Below are 20,580 nucleotides of genomic sequence, written 5' to 3'. Positions count from 1 at the left end.
CATCATCCACTGACAGAGGATAAATAACACAGTCAAATACAAGAAATGCTGGTGTGACTATGTGCTTAGAAATTATATGCTATTTTTGGCTAAATTTTTAAAAATGTGCAAACCATATGCACAACTGAGCTCATTAATGTGAAAACAAAAATCATTGTTTACACAGCTATAGATGGAGTTATAGAAGAATGACACTTTCAAATCAGTTACAAGAATAAATGTACATAGAGAAGAGGGATTTTTGCACATCTGAAAAAAATCAGCAGTAGGTGGGGCTAACTAACATATAATCAAATATCTGGACTATTTACTGAAAAAGCATGCAGGCATTTCAGGCATATTGGCAAATAAACTAAATACATAATAAGCATTTATCAGGTTGATTTGCACAACCCAGGTAGAGCCCTACATGTGTACAAATAATTGGGATCCCTATCCAATCAGTGATCTGTAAGGATGGTAAACAATGAGAAAGAATCTATGGATGCAGATACCTGCTGCTTTGCAGGGCTCTAAACATGATTTTCAACAGGTAAGACATACTATTTAAAACTAGCACACACATATTTAGTACTGAAGACAAAGGAACACGATAATTCCTGTTTGTAACAAAGCACTCTGTTTAAAATAAAGAAATAGTTATCAAAAAGTACTGATGGGACAAACTTTATTTGATCTGTTATGAGCTAAGGATTGGTGACCTATTTCTTTTTAAGAACTTGGATTCTATCCCTAAAATGAACCCAAATCTTATTTGCAGGCTGCATGTGATGTCAAATAAAATAATCTGTATACATGAATTCCAAAAATTCCAGAAGAGTAGGACTTTTCAGCTTGGAAAAGAGACAATTAAGTGGGAATATGAGAGAGGTCTATACAATTATGAATGGTCTGGAGAAAGTTTTAAATGTTATTTACTCCTTCATTTAACACAAGAATGAGAGGTTCTTGCAGCAGTTTTAAAGCAAACAAAAGGAAGGAAGTACTTGTTCACATAATTCATAGTGAAATTGTGGAACTCTTTACCAGGGGCTGCTGTAAAGACCAAAACTATAACAGGGTTCAAAAGAAAACTAAGTTAGTTCCTGAAGTACAGGTCCATCCATCAATGGCTATTAGCCAAGATAGCCAAGGCAACTTCGCCTCTGTTTGCCAGAAGCTAGGAATGGACAATAGGGCATTGACCACTATTGAAAGACAGAATACTGGGCAAGATGGACCATTGGTCTGACTCAGTATAGCCATTCTTACGTTCTTAAATCAGGTTCCGTTTCTTTTAAGTTCTAGCCAGAGCCCAGGACACTTCTACATATGTAATTGTGCACTAGTACCAAATATGTACACACAAAGTTGACAAAGCAAAAAGCACAGTGTACATATACTCTTCATTACCTTTTAACATTGAATTTTGCTGACAATGGTCATGCACATTTGTCCATTTAGGCATACAAATACTTTTGACCAGGTAAGTCTAAAAGCTTATCCTTCACATTGCACTTCCAACAAAGGAATTCGTATTTGCAAATTCCCAGAATTTGACAGAGATTTACATTAGTAACTAAAAAGAACAGTTTTATTAGACTTTGGTGTTTAAAGATGACTGGTAATGCTGATCTTCATAAAGCTTTTTTTTTTTTTTTTTTTTTTAAATTAATGATGAAAAGATCATTAAAAGTTCAGATTTATCAAGCAGAAAAGGGAAAGCCATTTGACTAAATAAACTTGACCTAAAGTATTTTGTAGCAAGTGACCCTGTGTAGTGAGCAGGGGTGGCCACTCAGACCAAGAAGCAGAAGAATCCCTCTCCAAGCCCTGGTGGGCCGAGCCTACCCCCACCTCTTTACCTGCCTGAGTCAGAGGGCCGGACTACCTGTACAAAAGCCTAGGCCAGGAGCTAAGTCTGGTCCCAGCCGCGCGAGGAAGCAGAGGAAAGCCCTATGCTCCCAAGCTGGGAAGCTGCTGAGGACCTGGCAGATACGCTGAGGACTGGCCCAGACTGCTGGATCCTCAACCCAATGAGGAAATCCTGCTGACCTTAACTGAGGGTTCAGACCTTCATGACCCTGAGGACTGGCTGTGGAATCAGGTAAACCCCAAAGGGGAGTCTGAAAGTGGCCCACAGCAGCCGATAAGAGTCAGGCTGACTTGACTGTACTATCTTGAGTTAGCATGTTGCAGGCCGGATCCCCGCTTTCCCCAGTGGCAGTCAGCCCTGACACTGCCAAGGCCCTAGGCCAGAACACAGTGTACTAGGAAGGGCCTGCATCCATCCCCCCTGCAATCCCAGTCCCTGCCTGGCAGTCTCCCCTTTGCCACTACAAACTGCTTTGACTGTCTGCCCTGCCCTGCGCTAAGGCCTGGGGTCCCCTAAACACTCCAGAGTTTGTTTGACTTTCCCACTCTGTAATAAGGGCCTGGGCTTGAAGGGGACCACGGAGTGGTTATTTTATGTGACTGGGCTTACACAGACTGGGCACAGGGTGGATGCTGGCCAGAGCACAGACCTGAGCCCCAGGACTGAACAATTGGCTTACATCCAGTAATTTTTCTTTCAATCCACATCATGTGATGTGCTATCACCAGACATAAGACTAAGCCCACTTTTGGTGTGTTTGACATCTGTATCAGTCTCTGAGAGGAAACATGTATCAAGCTATAGAACTCAGATTCCACCAAAGGATTCTATTGTATTCCTGGCTTTAAACTGTTTGCTGTTCCTCTGCAAGTACAAACCCTGATGGAGGGTAGGGATGTAAAATTCCTGGTTAATCAGTTAAACATTAGGTTGCCCTAACATTTAACCAGTTAATCAATTAAGCAGGATCTGGCCTGGGGACTGCACTGAGGCTGTTTTGCATGACAGCAGCACCTGTCTGTGGCAGGCCCCCTGTGGGGCTAGAGCAGGCTCCTGCCCATGGCAGGTGGGGAACAAAGGTTACTCACCTTGTGCAGTAACTGGAGTTCTTCGAGATGGTGTCCCTGCGAATGCTCCATGCTGGGTCATGGTGCCGTCTTAGTGCCTGGATCAGAAATTTTGAAGCAGTCCCTGAGGGGGCCACGCACGCGCAGCACCAACCAGTGTGTGCTTTCCAGTAGGTACCGTGTACATGAGGCCCACGCCCTCCAGTTTCCTCTCCGCCCCAAGGCCTCATAGGTCCAAAGCAGAGGGGAGGAGGGGCGGGTCATGGAGCACCCACAGGGGCACCTTCTCAAAGAACTCCAGTTACTGCACAAGGTGAGTGACCTTCGCTTCTTCTCCGAGAGGTCCCCATGGGTGCTCCACTCTGGGCAATTAACAAGCAGTATCAGCATGTTGAGGCTGGGGCATTGGAATATTGTGGAAGGCCAATGATAGAACTGCAGAGCCCACAGAGGCGTCATGCCCATAGGAAAGCACATAGTGCTTTGTAAAAGTAAGTTGAGACATCCAGATGGCTACCTTGCAGATGTCAAAGTGGGACGTGGCATAGGTATGCGGTGGTAGAGGATATGGCCCTAATGGAATGAGCCGTCAAAGTTAAGGGTTGTTTTAGGCCCTTAAGGGTTTAGCAAAACTTTATGCAGTCGGTGATCCATTTGCACAATCTCTGTTTCAATATGGGTTACACTTTAACCTGTTAAGTGCTAAGAAGTGTTGAGGGGATTGCCTAAAGAGTTTACTTCTCAGCAAGTAGAAAGCTAGTGCACACCTGACATCGAGAGTGTGCATGGAAGCTGGTGCTGTTGGTACTGAGATTGAGACAAATGCCATTGGTGCTGAGACAGAATATGGGGCCATCGGTACTGAAGTCACAGGTGTTGCTATCGGTGCCGATGGTGGTGGTACCACGGTTTTCTGTATTGGTGCTGTAGTTGACACCTGTGGTGTATCCAATGGTTCCGGGGTATTCATCAGTACTGCAGAGATTACTGGTACAGCACTAAGGCTTTGTCTGGAGTCTTTGTGATTAGAAGTGGCAACGGACAGTGGTGCCATGATGCCTGAGGTGCCAGGGGCATCATGTGCTAATGCGAGACCTGTGAGCCAATTGACTGGAGGGGAACAGTTTCTTGCCGGCAGTCTTCCAGTGAGGCACTGAGGAACTTCCCTTCTTGCCGTGAGCAGAACCTGGGGGTGATCATACCTCCCTAGGTTGTACTCCCAGATCTGAGTCAGGATGTAGGCTCTTCTCCATTAAGATCAGCTTTAGTCACAGATCTCTGTCTTTGCAGGTCTTGGCCTTAAGTTTGGTGCAGTGAGGGCAACTCTTGTTCCCCCTGTCATCTGACGCATTGTAAGTCTCAGTCAGAAATGGGCACTGCTTCTCTGCAGGAGGCACAACATTTGAAGCCTGGCGAACCCAGCATGATGTAAAAGAAAAGGTTTTTTTTTTTTTTTAAACTATTACCAAGCTCACTAAATAACACTAACAATAACAAGAAACTAGCTATAAACTATCTAAAGTATTGCAGAATCATCAAAAAAGCTGGGAACTGCAGAGCTTCATCTAAGGCTGAGGGCGGTTGAGAAGTAATTGGAGGATGCGGGCCACATATGCGCAGTGCCTACTAGAAAGCATGCGCTGGTTGGCTGCCGCTGGGACTGCTTCAAAATCTCTGATCCAGGCACCAGGACAGCACCAAGACCCAACGTGGAGCATCCACAGGGACCTCTCGAAGAAGAACTGCTCCAGTCCCTACCAGTTACCAGCTAACTGGAACTGGTAAGGATTACCCATTTATGGTGATGCTAATTGGTTAATTTTTCACAACCCTAACAGAGGGTGGTGGTAATTCTGCCAGTCCTCCACAGGGGTGAATCCCCCCCTGCAGTACAAGTAGCATTCAAAGTGATTTGAAAAAAGTGGATGGTTTGTAATTTGTATAAAAATTAAAACAACTTAAGATCTGCCTGTCCCCCATCAATTGCACCCCTCCAGCCTCTACATCAGTTCTGCTACACCCAGCCTCACTTCCTGCAGTTCCTACACCCCCCGTTCATTGAGGACTAGTGTGGAGGTTGCAGCAAGAGTCTTTCCCCTCCTTCCCAGGCCAGATATTTCAGTGAGAGAGAGAAAAGAAAAGCAGAGAAACTGTCCCTGCTCCAGAGGAAAGAGGAAGAACAGGAATGGAGCTGTCTATAGCTAAATTTTTCCTCTCCTGCATCCCCTCCTGTGGGAATGATTTTAGTTCCTGGGGGCAGAGGGAGGAAGAGTTTTGCTGATTCTTGCAGAAACCCTGACTACTTACACCCCATAGGCAGCAAGTAGGGAAAGCAGCCAATTAGATGGAGTTCCCCACTCCCTGCCCAACGGGAATAAAAGGTGCATCTCTCAATGATGCAGCTCAAGTCGCTGAAATTTTATTTGCTGGGTCTGTGATCCCTTTTGACCAGATTCACTTCAAGTACTGAGTACAGATGGAGTACATTTACACTTCACTTTGCCCTTCTGCTTTGCAAAGTATTCTCTGAAAGACGATATTAGTGAGCTCTCCTTAAGGCCTGACAGTTTGCCCAGAAGACAAACAGCAGCCATGTCAGGCTATAAGGGAATTTTTCCAAACACATTAGGACACAGCCTGAAGTGAAAATTCAAGGAAAATATCAGAAATAATCAGAAAATGAAATAACCCAAAATGAAAGTTACTGTTTCACTTAAAAATCTGCACCTTATTTGTAGTATGAACTTATCTAACTTCCATCTCCAATCACTGGTTCTCATTATGCCTCTTTGGCTAGATCAGGGGTCTCCAAACTACGGCCCGGGGGCCGGATGCGGCCCGCGAGGCCCTCTCATCCGGCCCGTGGAGACCTTTTTGGATTCAAAGGCAGAAGAAGTGAGATTGTTTCAAAACCCATTTGAAGCAGATGTGGCCAGTTGCCCAGATGAACTGCAGCTGGAAGTCATTGAGTTGCAAGCAAATGACCTCCTTAGGGACAAGTTCAAAATAGGACTGGTGGGTTTTTACCAGTTTTTGCCCAAGGAAGACTTTCCTAATGTCAAAACTTTTGCATCAAGGTACCTTTCAATCTTTGGAACAACATACCTGTGTGAACAAACATTTTCAAGAATGAAATACGTGAAGAACAATTTGAGAACAAACTTGTCCGATGATAATCTCAGGTCACTGTTGATGTTAGGGACAACAAATCTAAAGCCAGAAATGTCTGCTATTTTGGCATCCAGGAAACAATTTCACCATTCACACTAATACAGGTGTTCATGTGTAGTGTATGAATGTGTTATTAAATAATAACTGAATAAAATAATATTAAATAAATAATTAAAAACAACATCCATGTTTTGATTGTTTTTTATTTGGACCTCAAGTGTGTAGTCGGCCCCCGAACTGCTGTTTGATAGTTAATGCGGCCCTCGGGCTGAAAAGTTTGGAGACCCCTGGGCTAGATTAAAGGGTTGCCTATTAGCAGACGAAGTCATCCCTCAACTTTCTCTTCAACTACCTAAATAAATCTCACTATACGACATGTTTTCCATATCTCTAATTTTAGTGGCTCCCCTCTAAACTCATTTCAGTTTTTCAGTGTACTTTCTGAAGTATGGACACAGTATTCCGTAATAGTCTTGCATTCAGAGGCATACCTATACACCTTCCTTGCAATCATGCGAATACTCCAAAAATTGTATTCCCTCTCTTAGCTACAGCCATTAGGAATGAAAATATGATCTTTTAGTTTAAAGCAGTTACCAATGATTATGCCTAAATAACTGTGAGAGGCCAAAAACAGGTTTCAGGGCCTCTGCCAAGCAGGGCCAGCTTTACATTTGCTAGGTCCCAAAGCAGAAAGCTGAAGCCCCACCAACCAGGGCTGAAGCCCAGGTTCCAAATCCCACCACCTGGGGCTGAAAGCCTTAGCAATTTAGCTTTGTAGCATGGGCCCCAAGCAATTACTCTGCTTCTTACCCCTTAATGCCAGCCCAGTATTTTATGTGTGGAGAAACAAGCTGTTGTGGCACAATTAGGCCATGGAATTTTGATAGCATGATGGGGGGAAGGGACTTAGAAAGAAAAGGGTTAAGAACCCCTGGTCTAATTGATATATTTTTAATCTTCCTATTACAACATGTCTTTAGAAAAAAAACAAACATTATCACTATTTATATTTAAATTATGCATGCTGTTAGCCAGGCATATTATCAGTCATCACACTGTAGGGAAAGACTGACCCTCTGTGGCTGTTTAGATTAATCACCATAAAGAGTCCCTTGGGATTTTTCAGAATGTTTGTCCCAGGAAAATCTTTTCTCTAAGCACAAGGTAATAATACAAGAGAGAATTTAAGAAGAGTTGCTATACTATATCTGTTATATATCTAGAACATTTACACACAGAGGGTATGTCTAGACTACATGCCTCTGCCAACAGAGGCATGTAAACTAGGCTACCCGACATAGTCAAAGAAGCCGGGATTTAAATATCCCCGGCTTCATTAAAATAAACATGGCCGCCATGCTGTGCCGGCTCAGCTGATTGTCAGCACAGCGTGCAAGTCAAGACGCGGATTGGTCAACAGGGAAAGCCTTTGTCAACTGTTCCTGTAATCCTCATTTCACGAGGCATAAGAGAGCGGTCTACAAAGGCTTCCCCTGACAACCGATCCGCGTCTTGACTTGCACGCTGTGCTGACGATCAGCTGAGCCGGCACAGCGCAGCGGCCATGCTTATTTTAATGAAGCCGGGGATATATAAATCTTGGCTTCTTTGACTATGTCGGGAAGCCTAGTTTACATGCCTCTGTTGGCAGAGGCATGTAGTCTAGACATACCCAGAGAGACAAAGAACTCAGCCAAGAAATCTGAAGATTTTTTCCTCTAATTACCAATCTTCATAATCACTTCTTAAACTGGTGTGCTGTTGGGTTTTTTTAAACGTAATTTTATGTTTTTGAAGGGTCTCCGGCACTACTGTATTTAAAAAGGGAGTTTAAACAAAAAAACCTAAAATAATAAAAAAACGTATGGATAGAGGAGAAAAAGTTACATTAACTTAAATAATTTTTAAAATAGAGAATCCATATATAAATGTTGAAACTCATCACTGAAAATAAAAACAACAGAAGACAAAATAAATTAAACAGATTTTAAAAAAATCAGCATCTTATAGGATTGAGATGTCTCAAAGCAGAGGAAATGCCAATACTGCTCTTAGGTATTAGTAGGCTCTTTTACAATTCAACTGCAGCATCTCTCTTGCTCACTTTCTCATTCTCACTCGCTCACTTTCTCAGCAAGATTATCTGAGTACCTCATTACTTGTTGCAGTGTAGATGTACCCTTAGATACTTTGTTTGGACATTTAACAAGTGTGGAGTTTGTCAAAGTTAAGCAATTTTAAATATGGAAAAACGTTTGCTATTTGATAGACCATTTGCTTTTAAAAAAAAATTACTATTACTAAAAACCTTGGAAAAAGTAGTCAGAGGATAACTTGTGTGCGCACTAAGGATAGACAAGTTAATCAACTGTCTGTCCTCTGTGTTGCCCTCCTAATCTAAATGATTCCGTTTCCTCAATATAGAATGCTGTTAACTATTTTATATTATTATCTTGTAAATGTGCTTGAAAGTAGGTCATTGAAAATGAGCTTACATACATACAACAGAGAGACATCATCAGATTAAAATATAAAAAGCAGGAGATGAAAACCACTGACCTGCTTCTTTTGGTGTTTGTTTAGAAGGGCTAAAAATAAGACATAGCATCTGGAGTAGTCTGCCAGAGCTGCACAGCAATCATTGTAGGAAGATAGTTTGCTATAAACATACAAAAATATAATATAAATGAAGACATCATTTTATTTCTTCTGGAAAATAAAAAAAAAAATCTACTTTCAAGTCTCAAAGTAACATTTTGCAACACAGAATGAAATGCTAGTACTTGTATTACAGATTCAGGCAGACAGTTACACATAAAGAGAATGATACTGAATTCCAATGAATGCATTGTAACAACTATAATGTTATGCGTTACACAATGAACAAAATTCTAGCTTTTCCTGTGGCAGTACAATAGAGAAAAGAAGAGTGCATGAAGAACCTCCCTCAATCCATGTGTCCAGTCTAGGCATGTATGCCAAAACTATCAGTATTCCTTAAAAAACAACAAATAGTCTGGTAGCACTTTCAAGACTAACAAAACATGTAGATGATATCATGAGCTTTCGTGGGCACAGCCCACTTCTTCAGATGATTTCTTCCGTCATCTGAAGAAGTGGGCTGTGCCCACGAAAGCGCATGATTCCATCTACATGTTTTGTTAGTCTTTAAAGTGCTACCAGATTAATTGTTGTTTTTTAAGTTTTTCCTATTACACACTAACTCGGCTACCCCTCTGAAAGTATTCCTTAAGTAATAAGCAGAGGCCTTTGGCCTCAAGACAGCATGAGGAGCCAAGTGGAGACCAGGACAGGACATCATCTCTTCTGCATGCCTGTTAGTGCCCAATATGGCATTAGGGGTGCTACTCTTTAACCGTACTCCTCCCCACACTTTTCAAAGCATTCTCTTCCTGCATCTGACCCAAAGTTATAGTCCATCAGATTGCTGTATCTCTGTACCTTTCAGCCTAATGGTTCAAAGAGGAGCAAGAGTATACTTTGGCCTACATTTATTATGGTTATATAGTTAACTGGTTAACCCTTTGCTTCCAGTTAATATTCTATCTGAAAACATCTTCAGAATCAAGTAGAATTACAAAAAGTTATAATACATTTTTAAATATTTATGGACCCAGAAATTTGAATAATTAAAACAGATTTGAAAACATAAGTTAGCTAGGTTCTTTGTATAGAATTCATGTTACACATTGGGAAAAGATAGATGGCAAGACTAATAACATTACAGGAAAAAGAACAGTATTTACTTCTATATTCTATGCTACATTTGCAACTTCTAGGTAACTAGTTAATTTGGTTTTATGACCACCATGGTACCTGATAATAGCAGAGGAATCGGGGTCTGCAATTACCAAATTTAATATTTGAAAATATTTGAAGAATTAAGGAACTCTAAACAAGACAAATCTATTTCTGCATCTGTGATCAGACGTGATCTAGGAAAAGCGACTGTCTTCACAGCCTTGGCAATTTGCCAGGAAATAAAGAAAACACCCTCTCCAAGCAAGCAAGGTACATAACACATTCCAAAACTCTGTCTCATCTTCAGAGATCAGATTACACAGACAGCAGAGAGCAATGGAACTATGGCTGAGAAGTGTTTCGTGTTTTCCCTGCCTAGCGCACCTATGGAAACCATCCTACGCAAACCACAAAGAGTCAAGCTCTGCCTTTTTTAAGGCTAGAGAGGAAAGCAAGGCAGAACTTAGAAGCAGCTGCTTTCTGTGGCATGCTCCCTGTAGAAGAGTCAGTGACAAAGCAGAGGCTGAGTAGTTGTTGGACATAGGAGTTTAAGTCACTGGCAACATTGCTTTTCAGTAAATCTTTCAGCCAATGGCATGAGGAATGTATCACAGCAGCACAGAGGCAAACCATAATTCAAATCTTAACTCAGAATTACTCATTTCTACAGCCCTCACACTCTCTGCAAATTCCTCAAAAGCCTATTATTCAACTCATGCAAAATTCTTAAGTTACTTTCCACCCCATTCAGCATTTGCAATATTACAATCAACCCTTCTGAGGTTTATGCTTGGACATAGGGAAAAGAACGGTTACTTACTTGTAACTCTTGTTCTTCTAGGTGTGTTGCTCATGTAAATTCGAATCAGGTGTGGGCACTGCGTGCACCGTGTCTCCGGAGCATTTTCCCTAGCGGGACCTGTAGCACCGGCAGGGCACCCCCTGGAGTAGCGCCACTATAGCGGAGCATAAGTACCTCTGCTGGCGCCCCCCCTCCTCAGTTCCTTCTTGCCGGACACTCCGACAAAGGGGAGGTGGGGAGGGAATCGAATGGACATGAGCAACACATCTCAAAGAACAACAGTTACAGGTAAGTAATCATTCTTTACTTCTTTGAGTGGTTGCTCATGTCCAATCGAATCAGGTGACTTCCAAGCTAACCCCACTTCACGGATGAGAGGTCGGAGCACCCAGAAAGAGAAGTCCACAAAAGTTGAACAACCCAAACATATTTATTCAAGTAACAGAACACACAGAACTGTTGAAAAAAAGTGCAAAGTGGTACAGAGAAACAAACACATTTACAACACGGAGCTGAGGACCGCAGAGCCCAACCCTGCGTCCTCCCTGGCCTGCTGTGTCAGCGCATAGTGCGCCGTAAAGATATGCACTGACAACCACGTGGCTGCCCTGCAGATTTCAGCAATTGGAACCTGCACCCCAAAGGCTACAGAGGACGCCTGCACCCTGGTGGAATGTGCTGTAACCCGGGGCAGGACCTTCCCGGACAAGACATAACACTCCGATACACCCTGCGACCCAATTGGACAACCTCTGGGTCGAGATGGGGAGCCCTTTCATTCTGTCCGCGAAAGCAACGAACAGTTGTGTGGACTTATGAAAGGGTTTCGTTCTATCGACATAGAAGGCTAACGCCCGCCTAGAATCTATGGAGTGGAGCACTTGCTCCCTAGGAGAGGCATGGGGCTTTGGAAAGAAAACCGGGAGGTAAATTTCTTGGGAGAGATGGAACGGTGAGAAAAGCTGGGTGAGGACGGAGCCTCGCATTATTCTCCCAGAACACTTGGTAGGGTGGGTTTACAATTAGTGCCCTTAGCTTGGAGACCCTGCGAGACGACGTAATGGCTACAATGAATGCAACCTTCATAGAGAGGTGTTTCAAAGAGCATGTGGCCAGCGGCTCAAAGGGGGGCGACACAAGTCTAGACAACACGAGGTTAAGGTCCCAAGTGGGGAGAGGGGGTCTAACCGAGGGGTACAACTTGCCACTGATGGTATACCTATGGCATCCAGGAAGGCCAATGCGGCTGAGGCGGCCAAGTCTGTTGCATATGCAAACAATCACGTCGGTGCCGGGAACGGGATCTATGCTATGACGACGCCCTCGAGGACCCCGATCTGAAAGAACCCACATCCGAATCTGAAGAATAATCAGACTCGGGCCAGGGTGGCACCGATGACGAGTACTCCGTTACCATCGGGGGGGCTAACCTGGCCATGGGTTCCGGCTTGCCCGCGTGTGTGCGGTGAGGTCGTACCAGTGCCAGTACCGGAAAGACAGGTTTCGGGCCCGACTGTGGCGCTGACACAGTGCACGTGGACTGTGGTGCCGAGGTTGGTGCCAGTTGCGGGCGCGGAATTGCAGAGTCCAACTGCCCCAGAGATGGTGCTCCTACCAGTGCCACCCTGGGCTCCATGGTGGGTAGTACTGATAGCGCCGGAGCTGTGGTGGCTGCCCTAGAAGGGATCGGCATCGTCGGCAATGGTGGTACCGGCATGGCCCAAGGGGCTGAAGCCGGTACTAGAATCGGTGTCGAAACTTGCAGCGGTGCCGAAGACTGTACCGGCACCCCGGGCAAGAGGCCCGGTGCCGGTACTGCTGTCGGTACCACATGGCCTGAGTAATACGGCACCGGCGCAGCTAAGAGCGGCTCCAGGAGAGGTCCCAGCACCAAGGGAGGTTGAGTCCAGCCAAGCGCCGGGTGAGGCCTGGCAACCTGTGCCGAGTCAGGCAATGACATAGAGGCAAGTGGTACTTGTCCCACAGGGTACAGTCCCGCTGCATACGTGACTGGTGCCGGCCAATCCAACCAGTGCAGAGGAGAAACTGGTGCCAACATGGCTCCCGGTGTAGAAGACCTCGACCTCTCCGCCTCAACAGATGATGGAGGGGAGGTAGTGAGACTAATCAAGTTCTGCGCCACCTCAAAAGTCTACGGCGTCGAGGGACGATGCGAGGGTATCTGACAGACTGGATGGTCGACCGGCTCGCTTCCGCTGCACAGCAGCACTTGGAGACATCTGCACCGGCGAGGCGTAGCAGCAGTGTAGGCCCAACCTGGAGTTCCGGCTCGGAGACCTACCCCGCGAAGCCTTTAGTTTTTTCTGTGCTGGGGAGTGAGAACGGTGCAGAGCCCTCGGTACCGAAGTCTGCGCATGGGATGGGGCGTCCCGCGTCGATGCCGGTGCACCACGCACCGTGGAGTGGCCAGTCGGTGCCGGTTGAAGAGCCACCTCCATGAAGAGAAGCTTCAAGCGCGAGTCTCGCTCCCGCTTCGTGCGCGGCTTGAACAACCTGCAGATCTTACAGGCGTCTGCTAAGTGGCCCTCACCCAAACACTTTAAGCAGCTATCTTGAGGGTCTCTTAGGCATGAAGGTGGCACATGCTGTGCAAGCCTTGCGGCCCTGGCATTCCTCACCCCCGAAGGGGGGAAGGAAACAAAGAACTCGCTAGCTAACTAATTAAAACTATTTACAACTATTTACAAACATTACACTAAGAGAAACGGGAACCATTAAGTATTCTAAGAGAGACACACACTCCAACAACCATCACGGGTGGTAAGAAGGAACTGAGGATGGGGAGCGCTGGCAGGGGTACTTATGCTCCGCTATAGCGGCGCCACTCCACGGAGCGCCCTGCCGGCACTACTGGTACCGCTAAAGAAAACGCTCCAGAGACACGGTGCATGCGGTGCGCACACCTGATTCGAATGGACATGAGCAACCACTCGAAGAAGAACTCTTTGATGCTCTGTCTTCACTAAGGGGAAAAACGTATGTTCTCAATTTGAGGTAAAATCCTAGTAAAGATAAGGCAGATTGGCTTGTGTGAAAACTGAACTCTCAACCTGCTCACTTGTGTCAAAAATACAAACCACCCAGTCTTCACTAGGATTTTACTTAGAGTTAGCTAAGATGAGTTACGAGCATATCTTTATTTCCTAGTAAAGACGAGGCCCAAAGGGCTCCTCATACATTCTACAAGATACTTTTTTGGGCTATGTCTACACTGCAGTGTAAACTCCGAATTAGAGGAACTTGAGTTTGAAGTCCCTTGGTTTGTGTTTACTGGAATTAGGGTTTGATGATATACATTCATTTGTAATCTCAGGTTAGGAATTGTTTAATCCTGGATCCTAACCCGGGATACAGCATCTACACTGCATTATATAAGACCAATTCCAAAGATCCATATCCCAGACTTTCTAGTGCCCTCCCAAAACGTAGCTGCTCTAGCCCTTGGCTCATGGTGCAATGTAGGAAAACTTGACTGTCTAATAAACTTGACTGTCCAAAGGACAAAAAGTTGGCTGTGGGACAGTGGGAAGCTTTTGGCAGACTCTCAGAGCACAAGTCCAGTAAGCAGTGTTCCCTCTAATTTTTCCCACACATGTACAGAATGAATACATCACTCCCATATTGGTGCACGTAACAAAATTCATCCTTTAAAGTCAACTGAGGAGCTATTACAGGGCATCCTCATTTTAAGTCACCCCAGTGTACATCCATTCCGCACTAAAGTCGATGACGTTTGTAGGAACTGATGTGTTGTAAGGCCTCCCATTCCTCCATTCCCTGCTCCTAAGTCGTGCAAAAACGAAACCCACACAATTTGCGCAAATGGAAGTCAGCTGGGGGGGGGGGGGGGGGGATTCTCCGCTTTAAATTGTTTTGCTATAAATCCAAGTTTTTTGGAACATATCTTGGATTTATAGCAAGATCGGCCTGTGTTGACTTTCATGGGTGCAAGATCATACTTCAAGAAATTGGGGAGGTTTTGAGGATTAAAACAGTGTTGCACACATACCTGAATATCCTAACAATATTGGTACATATATCTTTATCATTCAAACGCTGCTCCAGCACCACCCAGAGCTCTGAAACTGCACTGCAACACAGGAGCTGGCATCTTGAACGAGGTAAGTCAATTAAGTTTCGCAAAGTAGCTGTCAGCTGTAGAGAGAACATTTAAAATTAATAAATTATACAGTTGTCTATTATGAATTCCATGTGCTTTTGAAAATTTAATGAGTTCAGATGTCACCTAAACCATTTTAAGAATTGGCACACTGATAAAAAAAGACTTCTACAAACACTATAGAGTAAGATCAGGGATTAGGAATTGTATGACATGTAACTAAGTAGTATCAAAATACATATTGTATCAAAGGCAGCAGCATGGGGAAGGGGCAGGCTGGAGCTGGTGTACATGAGTAGTTGGCTTTTAAATTAGGGAGTAGTCTCCCCCCAGCATGTAAACGTGTAACAGCTGAAAATGTATTATATTTGTTTAACATTATAAATGCATTTTAACATCCTTATGTTCAGGGCTCGCTAAACCACGGTGAGCCCCGCTCGCCAGCCGCACTGTCCGGCGATCTGCGCATGCGCAGATCATTCTGCGCATGCGCAGATCGCCCGAACCCAGCTCCTCTGGGTTGCAATCTACTCACCCAATAATACAAATTGTATTATTTGTGGAGCCCTGCTTATGTTGAACCATTCCCAACTGCTGTCCAAGTGCTCCATGTAAGGCTTCATGAACCAAGGCATTAACGGGTAAGCTGGGTCACCTAGGATTACTATGACCATTTCCACATCCCCACTGTAATTTTCTGGTCTGAAAAGAAAATCCCAACATGCAGATTTCTGTACAGTCCACTGCTTCTGAAGATGCACGTACCATGCACCTTTCCGTACCACCCTACATTTATGTCTGTGAAATGTCCATAGTGATCCACAAGTTCCTAAAGCACCATAGAGAAGCAACCTTTCTGACTGACGTACTCTGAGAGAAGGGTAGCACTATAATGGGAAGGTGTGCGCCATCGATTGCGTCACCAGGGTTTGGAAAGTCCATTTTAGCAAATGGACCAGCCACTATGGTCAACCACATTTCCCAGAGTCACAATTCTGTACAACAAAATGTGATTTACTTCCCTTCATACTCGCGTAAATGCTGCCCTGACAACAGACCTCTCCAAACTGCTACCATTCAGTTGCAAATATATCAGGAGTCATCAGTTTCCACAAAGCAATCACAATACGCTTCTCTATTGAGAAAGCATTTTGGTGTTCTGGCACCACAGTTCAGGGGCCAGCTCAGCACACAACCCTAGGAAGGTTGCTTTACACATAGGAAAGTTCTGTAGCCACTGCTCTTCATCCACACCTGCATGACAATGTGATACCACCACTCAGTGCTGGTTTCCCTAACCCAAAAGCAACCGTCTACTCTACACAACTGTTCTGGGACAGCCAAATGCAATGCCACTTATCTGCCGTCTCTGTCATCTGCATCCGAGTCTTCTTCCTCTGATACTAAGTGAATACGTAGCTCTGCTGCAATGCATGATGTACTAATCACATTCAACACAGCATGGGAGAGAATAGGGATAGGGAATAGCCAACATGGGTTTGTGAAGAACAAGTCATGCCAAACTAATCTGATAGCTTTCTTTGATAGGATAACGAGCCTTGTGGATAAGGGAGAAGCGGTGGATGTCATATACCTAGACTTTAGTAAGGCATTTGATACGGTCTCGCATGATATTCTTATTGATAAACTAGGCAAATATAACTTAGATAGGGCCACGATAAGGTGGGTGCATAATTGGCTGGATAACCGTAGTCAGAGAGTTGTTGTTAACGGTGCTAAATCCTGCTGGAAAGGGATAGCAAGTGGAGTTCCTCAAGGGTCTGTTTTGGGACCCATACTGTTCAATATCTTCATCAATGATGTAGATATTGGGATAGAGAGTACGCTTATTAAGTTTGCAGATGATACCAAACTGGGTGGGGCTGCGACTTCTTTGGAGGATAGGGACATAATTCAGAATGACCTTAGCAAGTTAGAGAAATGGTCGGAGGTAAACAGGATGAGGTTTAATAAAGAGAAATGTAAAGTGCTCCACTTAGGAAGGAACAATCAGTTCCATACATACAAGATGGGAAGCGACTGTCTAGGAAGGAGCATGGCGGAAAGGGATCTAGGGGTCATAGTGGACCACAAGTTGAATATGAGTCAACAGTGTGATGCTGTTGCAAAAAAAGCAAATATGATTCTAGGTTGTATCAACAGGTGTGTTGTAAGCAAAACTCGTGAAGTCATTCTGCCGCTCTACTCTGCACTAGTTAGGCCTCAGCTGGAGTACTGTGTCCAGTTCTGGGCGCCACATTTCAAGAAAGATGTGGAGAAATTGGAAAGGGTACAGAGAAGAGCGACAAGAATGATTAAAGGTTTAGAGAACATGACCTATGAAGCCAGGCTTCATGAACTGGGCTTGTTTAGTTTGGAAAAAAGAAGATTAAGGGGGGACATGATAGCGGCTTTCAAATATCTAAAAGGGTGTCACAAGGAGGAAGGAGAAAATTTGTTCCTCTTGGTTTCTGAGGACAGGACAAGGAGTAATGGGCTTAAAGTGCAGCAGGGGAGGTTTAGATTGGACATTAGGAAAAAATTCCTAACTGTCAGGGTGGTCAAATATTGGAATAAATTGCCAAGGGAGGTGGTGGAATCTCCCTCTCTGGAGATATTTAAGAACAGGTTAGATAGACATCTGTCAGGGATGGTGTAGACGGAGCTTAGTCCTGCCTTGAGGGCGGGGGGCTGGACTCGATGTCCTCTCGAGGTCCCTTCCAGTCCTATTATTCTATGATTCTATGATTCTATGGGAGAGAAGTCTGGATCTAAGATTTCTCACATCATATGCTGGAGTGTACAGCAAAGATGGTCATTCAAATGGCATGAAAGTAAGCCAGAAGTCCCGGGAAGCAAATAGGTGGCTGATGGGACATTTTTCTCATTCCCAAAAACCTAGCACTACATTACACATTCACACAGTGCCTAGCTACTGAAGCAGACACCAGGTATTGTGGGATGCAGACCCACATTGCTTTGCTGTTTCTGTCCATAGGGGAGCTAACAATGTGGCCATAATACGTTGACACGAGGATAGAAGCGTGAACATGATTTGGTGACATTCCTTTTGGAAACTTATGAATGTTGACAGTACTTTTGTCACCAAATCTTTCCAGTGCAGATAAAAGGAGGGTACACCAAATAGTGCTGTGTATCAGTGGTCATTTATTTTTCACACTGGAGGATTCTCAGCAGCAGAACTTCCACTGGAGCAATGAGACTGCACTGCCCCACACTTGAGCTAGTACCCCACACAAGTATTTTCCCATTACAAACAACAGACACCTAAATGTTTAACCGAAGCTCTCTCCATTTTAAATCAAGTCCTTAGCATTAGTATCTTGTGGTATTTTTTACATTATTTAATAATCAACATTCTTGATGCCATTTTATCATGATTTTTACAATCTCTTGGCCAAATCTTGCTTGCTTCATGACTTGTACATACAGGAATAATTTCATACCTCAATAAAATGCAGCCAATTTGAATAAAAAGAACCAACCACTTAAGAAATACACATTAAAACTATGACAGATTAGGAAAGGAAGCAGGATTTTAAGTAAGCAATCACTCTGACTGTAATTTAGCCTCAGTGTATATGCTTTTCCTTGGAAGTGCCCCTTGTAAAGTACAAAACTTGTCATCTTTGGCTTAAAAATGAGAAAACCGAGAAAAACAGTCCAAGGATGTACTGTGAGAAATAACAATATTCCTGCTAAAACAAGACTACAAACAATTTTAAGCTTGAAAAAGTTGCCCACTTGATTCATATGTAGAATATTTATCACCTATTTATTAGACATAGAATTTATGATGTATTGTGGAAATCCACGTCTCAATTTTCTAGAGATAATTTGACTAAGAACAAATTCATATAGCCCCCACTCAATGCATAATTATACTGTGGCAGCAATTGCATGTGCCAGTTTTAGCAGCAAATTAAGATGAATTGGTGAACAGTAAAATTTAAAAACCTTAATCCCTTTGATAGAAAGATTAAAGAATTAATATGTAAGACGGGACACAATCTGCATCCAAACGAATAAAAGCCAAACAGAGATTGTGTCTTCAGTTTATGAAGCCAAAGTATTTTCAGGAGATACAAATCTATTTTGAAGAGCTTAGATTATAAAATACTACACACAGTTTCTAGCAATGAAAATGGAGTGAAATGATGACTGAATATTTTAAGGACCTTTAATTGTTTCTCCTCCGAGATAAGAGTATTAAATTGATGGGGTCATATAGGCAACCCTGCATAATTGTTTATTTGAATATAAATATATTGACAATTTCAAATTCAGACCATTTATACTAAAGAAAATACAAGAAGAAATCCTTGGATTTTCCTTATTCCAAAATGAGCATTTAAAGTTGAATATATTCTAAAGAGGCACAAAAACTATTTAACATGATTTCAATCAGGAAATCTTTAGACATATAATACATTCTCATTTAATGGAACGGTCTGTTCAGCCATTATTAAGTATACTAGCCAATTAGCCCGTCATAAGATGGGATATTCAGGTTCCTCCTCCACGTCAGTCTTCTCTCCTGAGCCTCTTGCTCTGTCTCTCTCTCCTCCTCCTGCTGCTGCCTCCCCCCCCTCCTTTCTCTCAGCTCTCCTTCGCCTCCTGCCTCTCTCTCTCTCTCTCTGTCTCTCCTCCACCTCCTACCTCTCACTCGGGGACTGCGGAGCCCCAACGGCCATGAGGAGCATGGAGCCCAAACAGTCTCTTGTTCCCCCACAGCGGCCCGGCTGAGCAGCGCAGAAGTCAGCCGAGCACCACGGCGGGAGGCGAAGGGGGGCGGGGTGGTGATGTACACGGCCAGGCCCCGCCCCCCTGCCCCTCCCGCCGTGGCGCTCAGCTGACTTCTGCGCTGCTCCACCAGGCTGCCACGGGGGAGCAAGCGGCACAAGCGACCGTTTGGGTCCCGCACTTCCTGCCCAGAGGGAACAGCCAGCATTTCAGGAAACAGCACCGCCCAGAAGGAACAGCCAGCATTTCAGGCAACAGCGCCACTCAGAGGGAACAGCCAGCATTTCAGCATTACAGACACTCAGACATTGGGCTACTATATATATGATATTTATGGAAAAATGGAGAACACCACCACCCAGGATAAGCAATTGTCTGAGAACATTCTACCTACTGTATTGTTTTAAACAACCACTGTATTGGCATATCAAATCAAACATATTTATTAAATTTCATCGGGTGTAACACTTATGTGAATATTCAGTTTTACTTTGCTTTTTTTGTTGACCACTTGCTAGTTGTCTTGGAAACTTGTAGTCCTTCCTTGATGTAGTTCACTCCTAGATGAACAACTTTTCCTAAAATATTGCACCAAGACAGAGTTGTTAGAGAATATTTCTCTCTTTCTGAAGACTTGTACAATACACTGAAATTAATCGGTGATAAGCATTTGTTTGTTATGTGTTATAATCTAGAAGGTAGGTAAAGCCCATGCGGTTTCTGTGGTTTGTTCTGCCTTGTCTCATCTATGAAGTATAACTAGAATTCAGCAGATGTTATCCTAGATTGGTCCTGTGTTTGTGTGTTGGTGTTTTGTTTTTTAATACAACCTTTACATTAAACTGTTATAGCACTTTATTTGGTGGCATGTTAGAGGACTGTGCACAGAAGCCATTCAGTGTGAATTCTGCCCCCAGAGTTTTAATTCACACTTAATTGGCTCAATATATTATTGTTTTATTTCACTTAATTGGTTCAGTACTGCATTTAGTTTTAAACGTCGCAGTTTATGAAA

General features: G+C 43.8%; 1 protein-coding gene across 7 annotated transcripts in view; it reads right to left on the bottom strand.

The window, feature by feature from the left end:
* The window catches only part of ARMC2 (armadillo repeat containing 2), a 110,468-nt gene that overhangs the window by 25,164 nt on the left and 64,724 nt on the right, over window positions 1-20,580 (bottom strand). For all 7 annotated transcript variants that reach the window (XM_025184720.2, XM_075923085.1, XM_075923086.1 and 4 more), the window contains 2 exons: window positions 14,691-14,836; window positions 8,656-8,755 (listed from right to left, as the gene is read on the bottom strand). In XM_025184720.2, coding sequence (XP_025040505.2) covers window positions 8,656-8,755; window positions 14,691-14,836 — 246 coding nt within the window. The remainder of the gene's footprint in view (window positions 1-8,655; window positions 8,756-14,690; window positions 14,837-20,580) is intronic.

The sequence above is a fragment of the Pelodiscus sinensis genome, chromosome 3 (assembly GCF_049634645.1).
Source record: "Pelodiscus sinensis isolate JC-2024 chromosome 3, ASM4963464v1, whole genome shotgun sequence".
Lineage (NCBI taxonomy): Eukaryota > Metazoa > Chordata > Testudines > Trionychidae > Pelodiscus > Pelodiscus sinensis.
The sequence above is the reverse complement of the archived record's forward strand: the minus strand, read 5'-3'. Positions and strand labels throughout refer to the sequence as shown.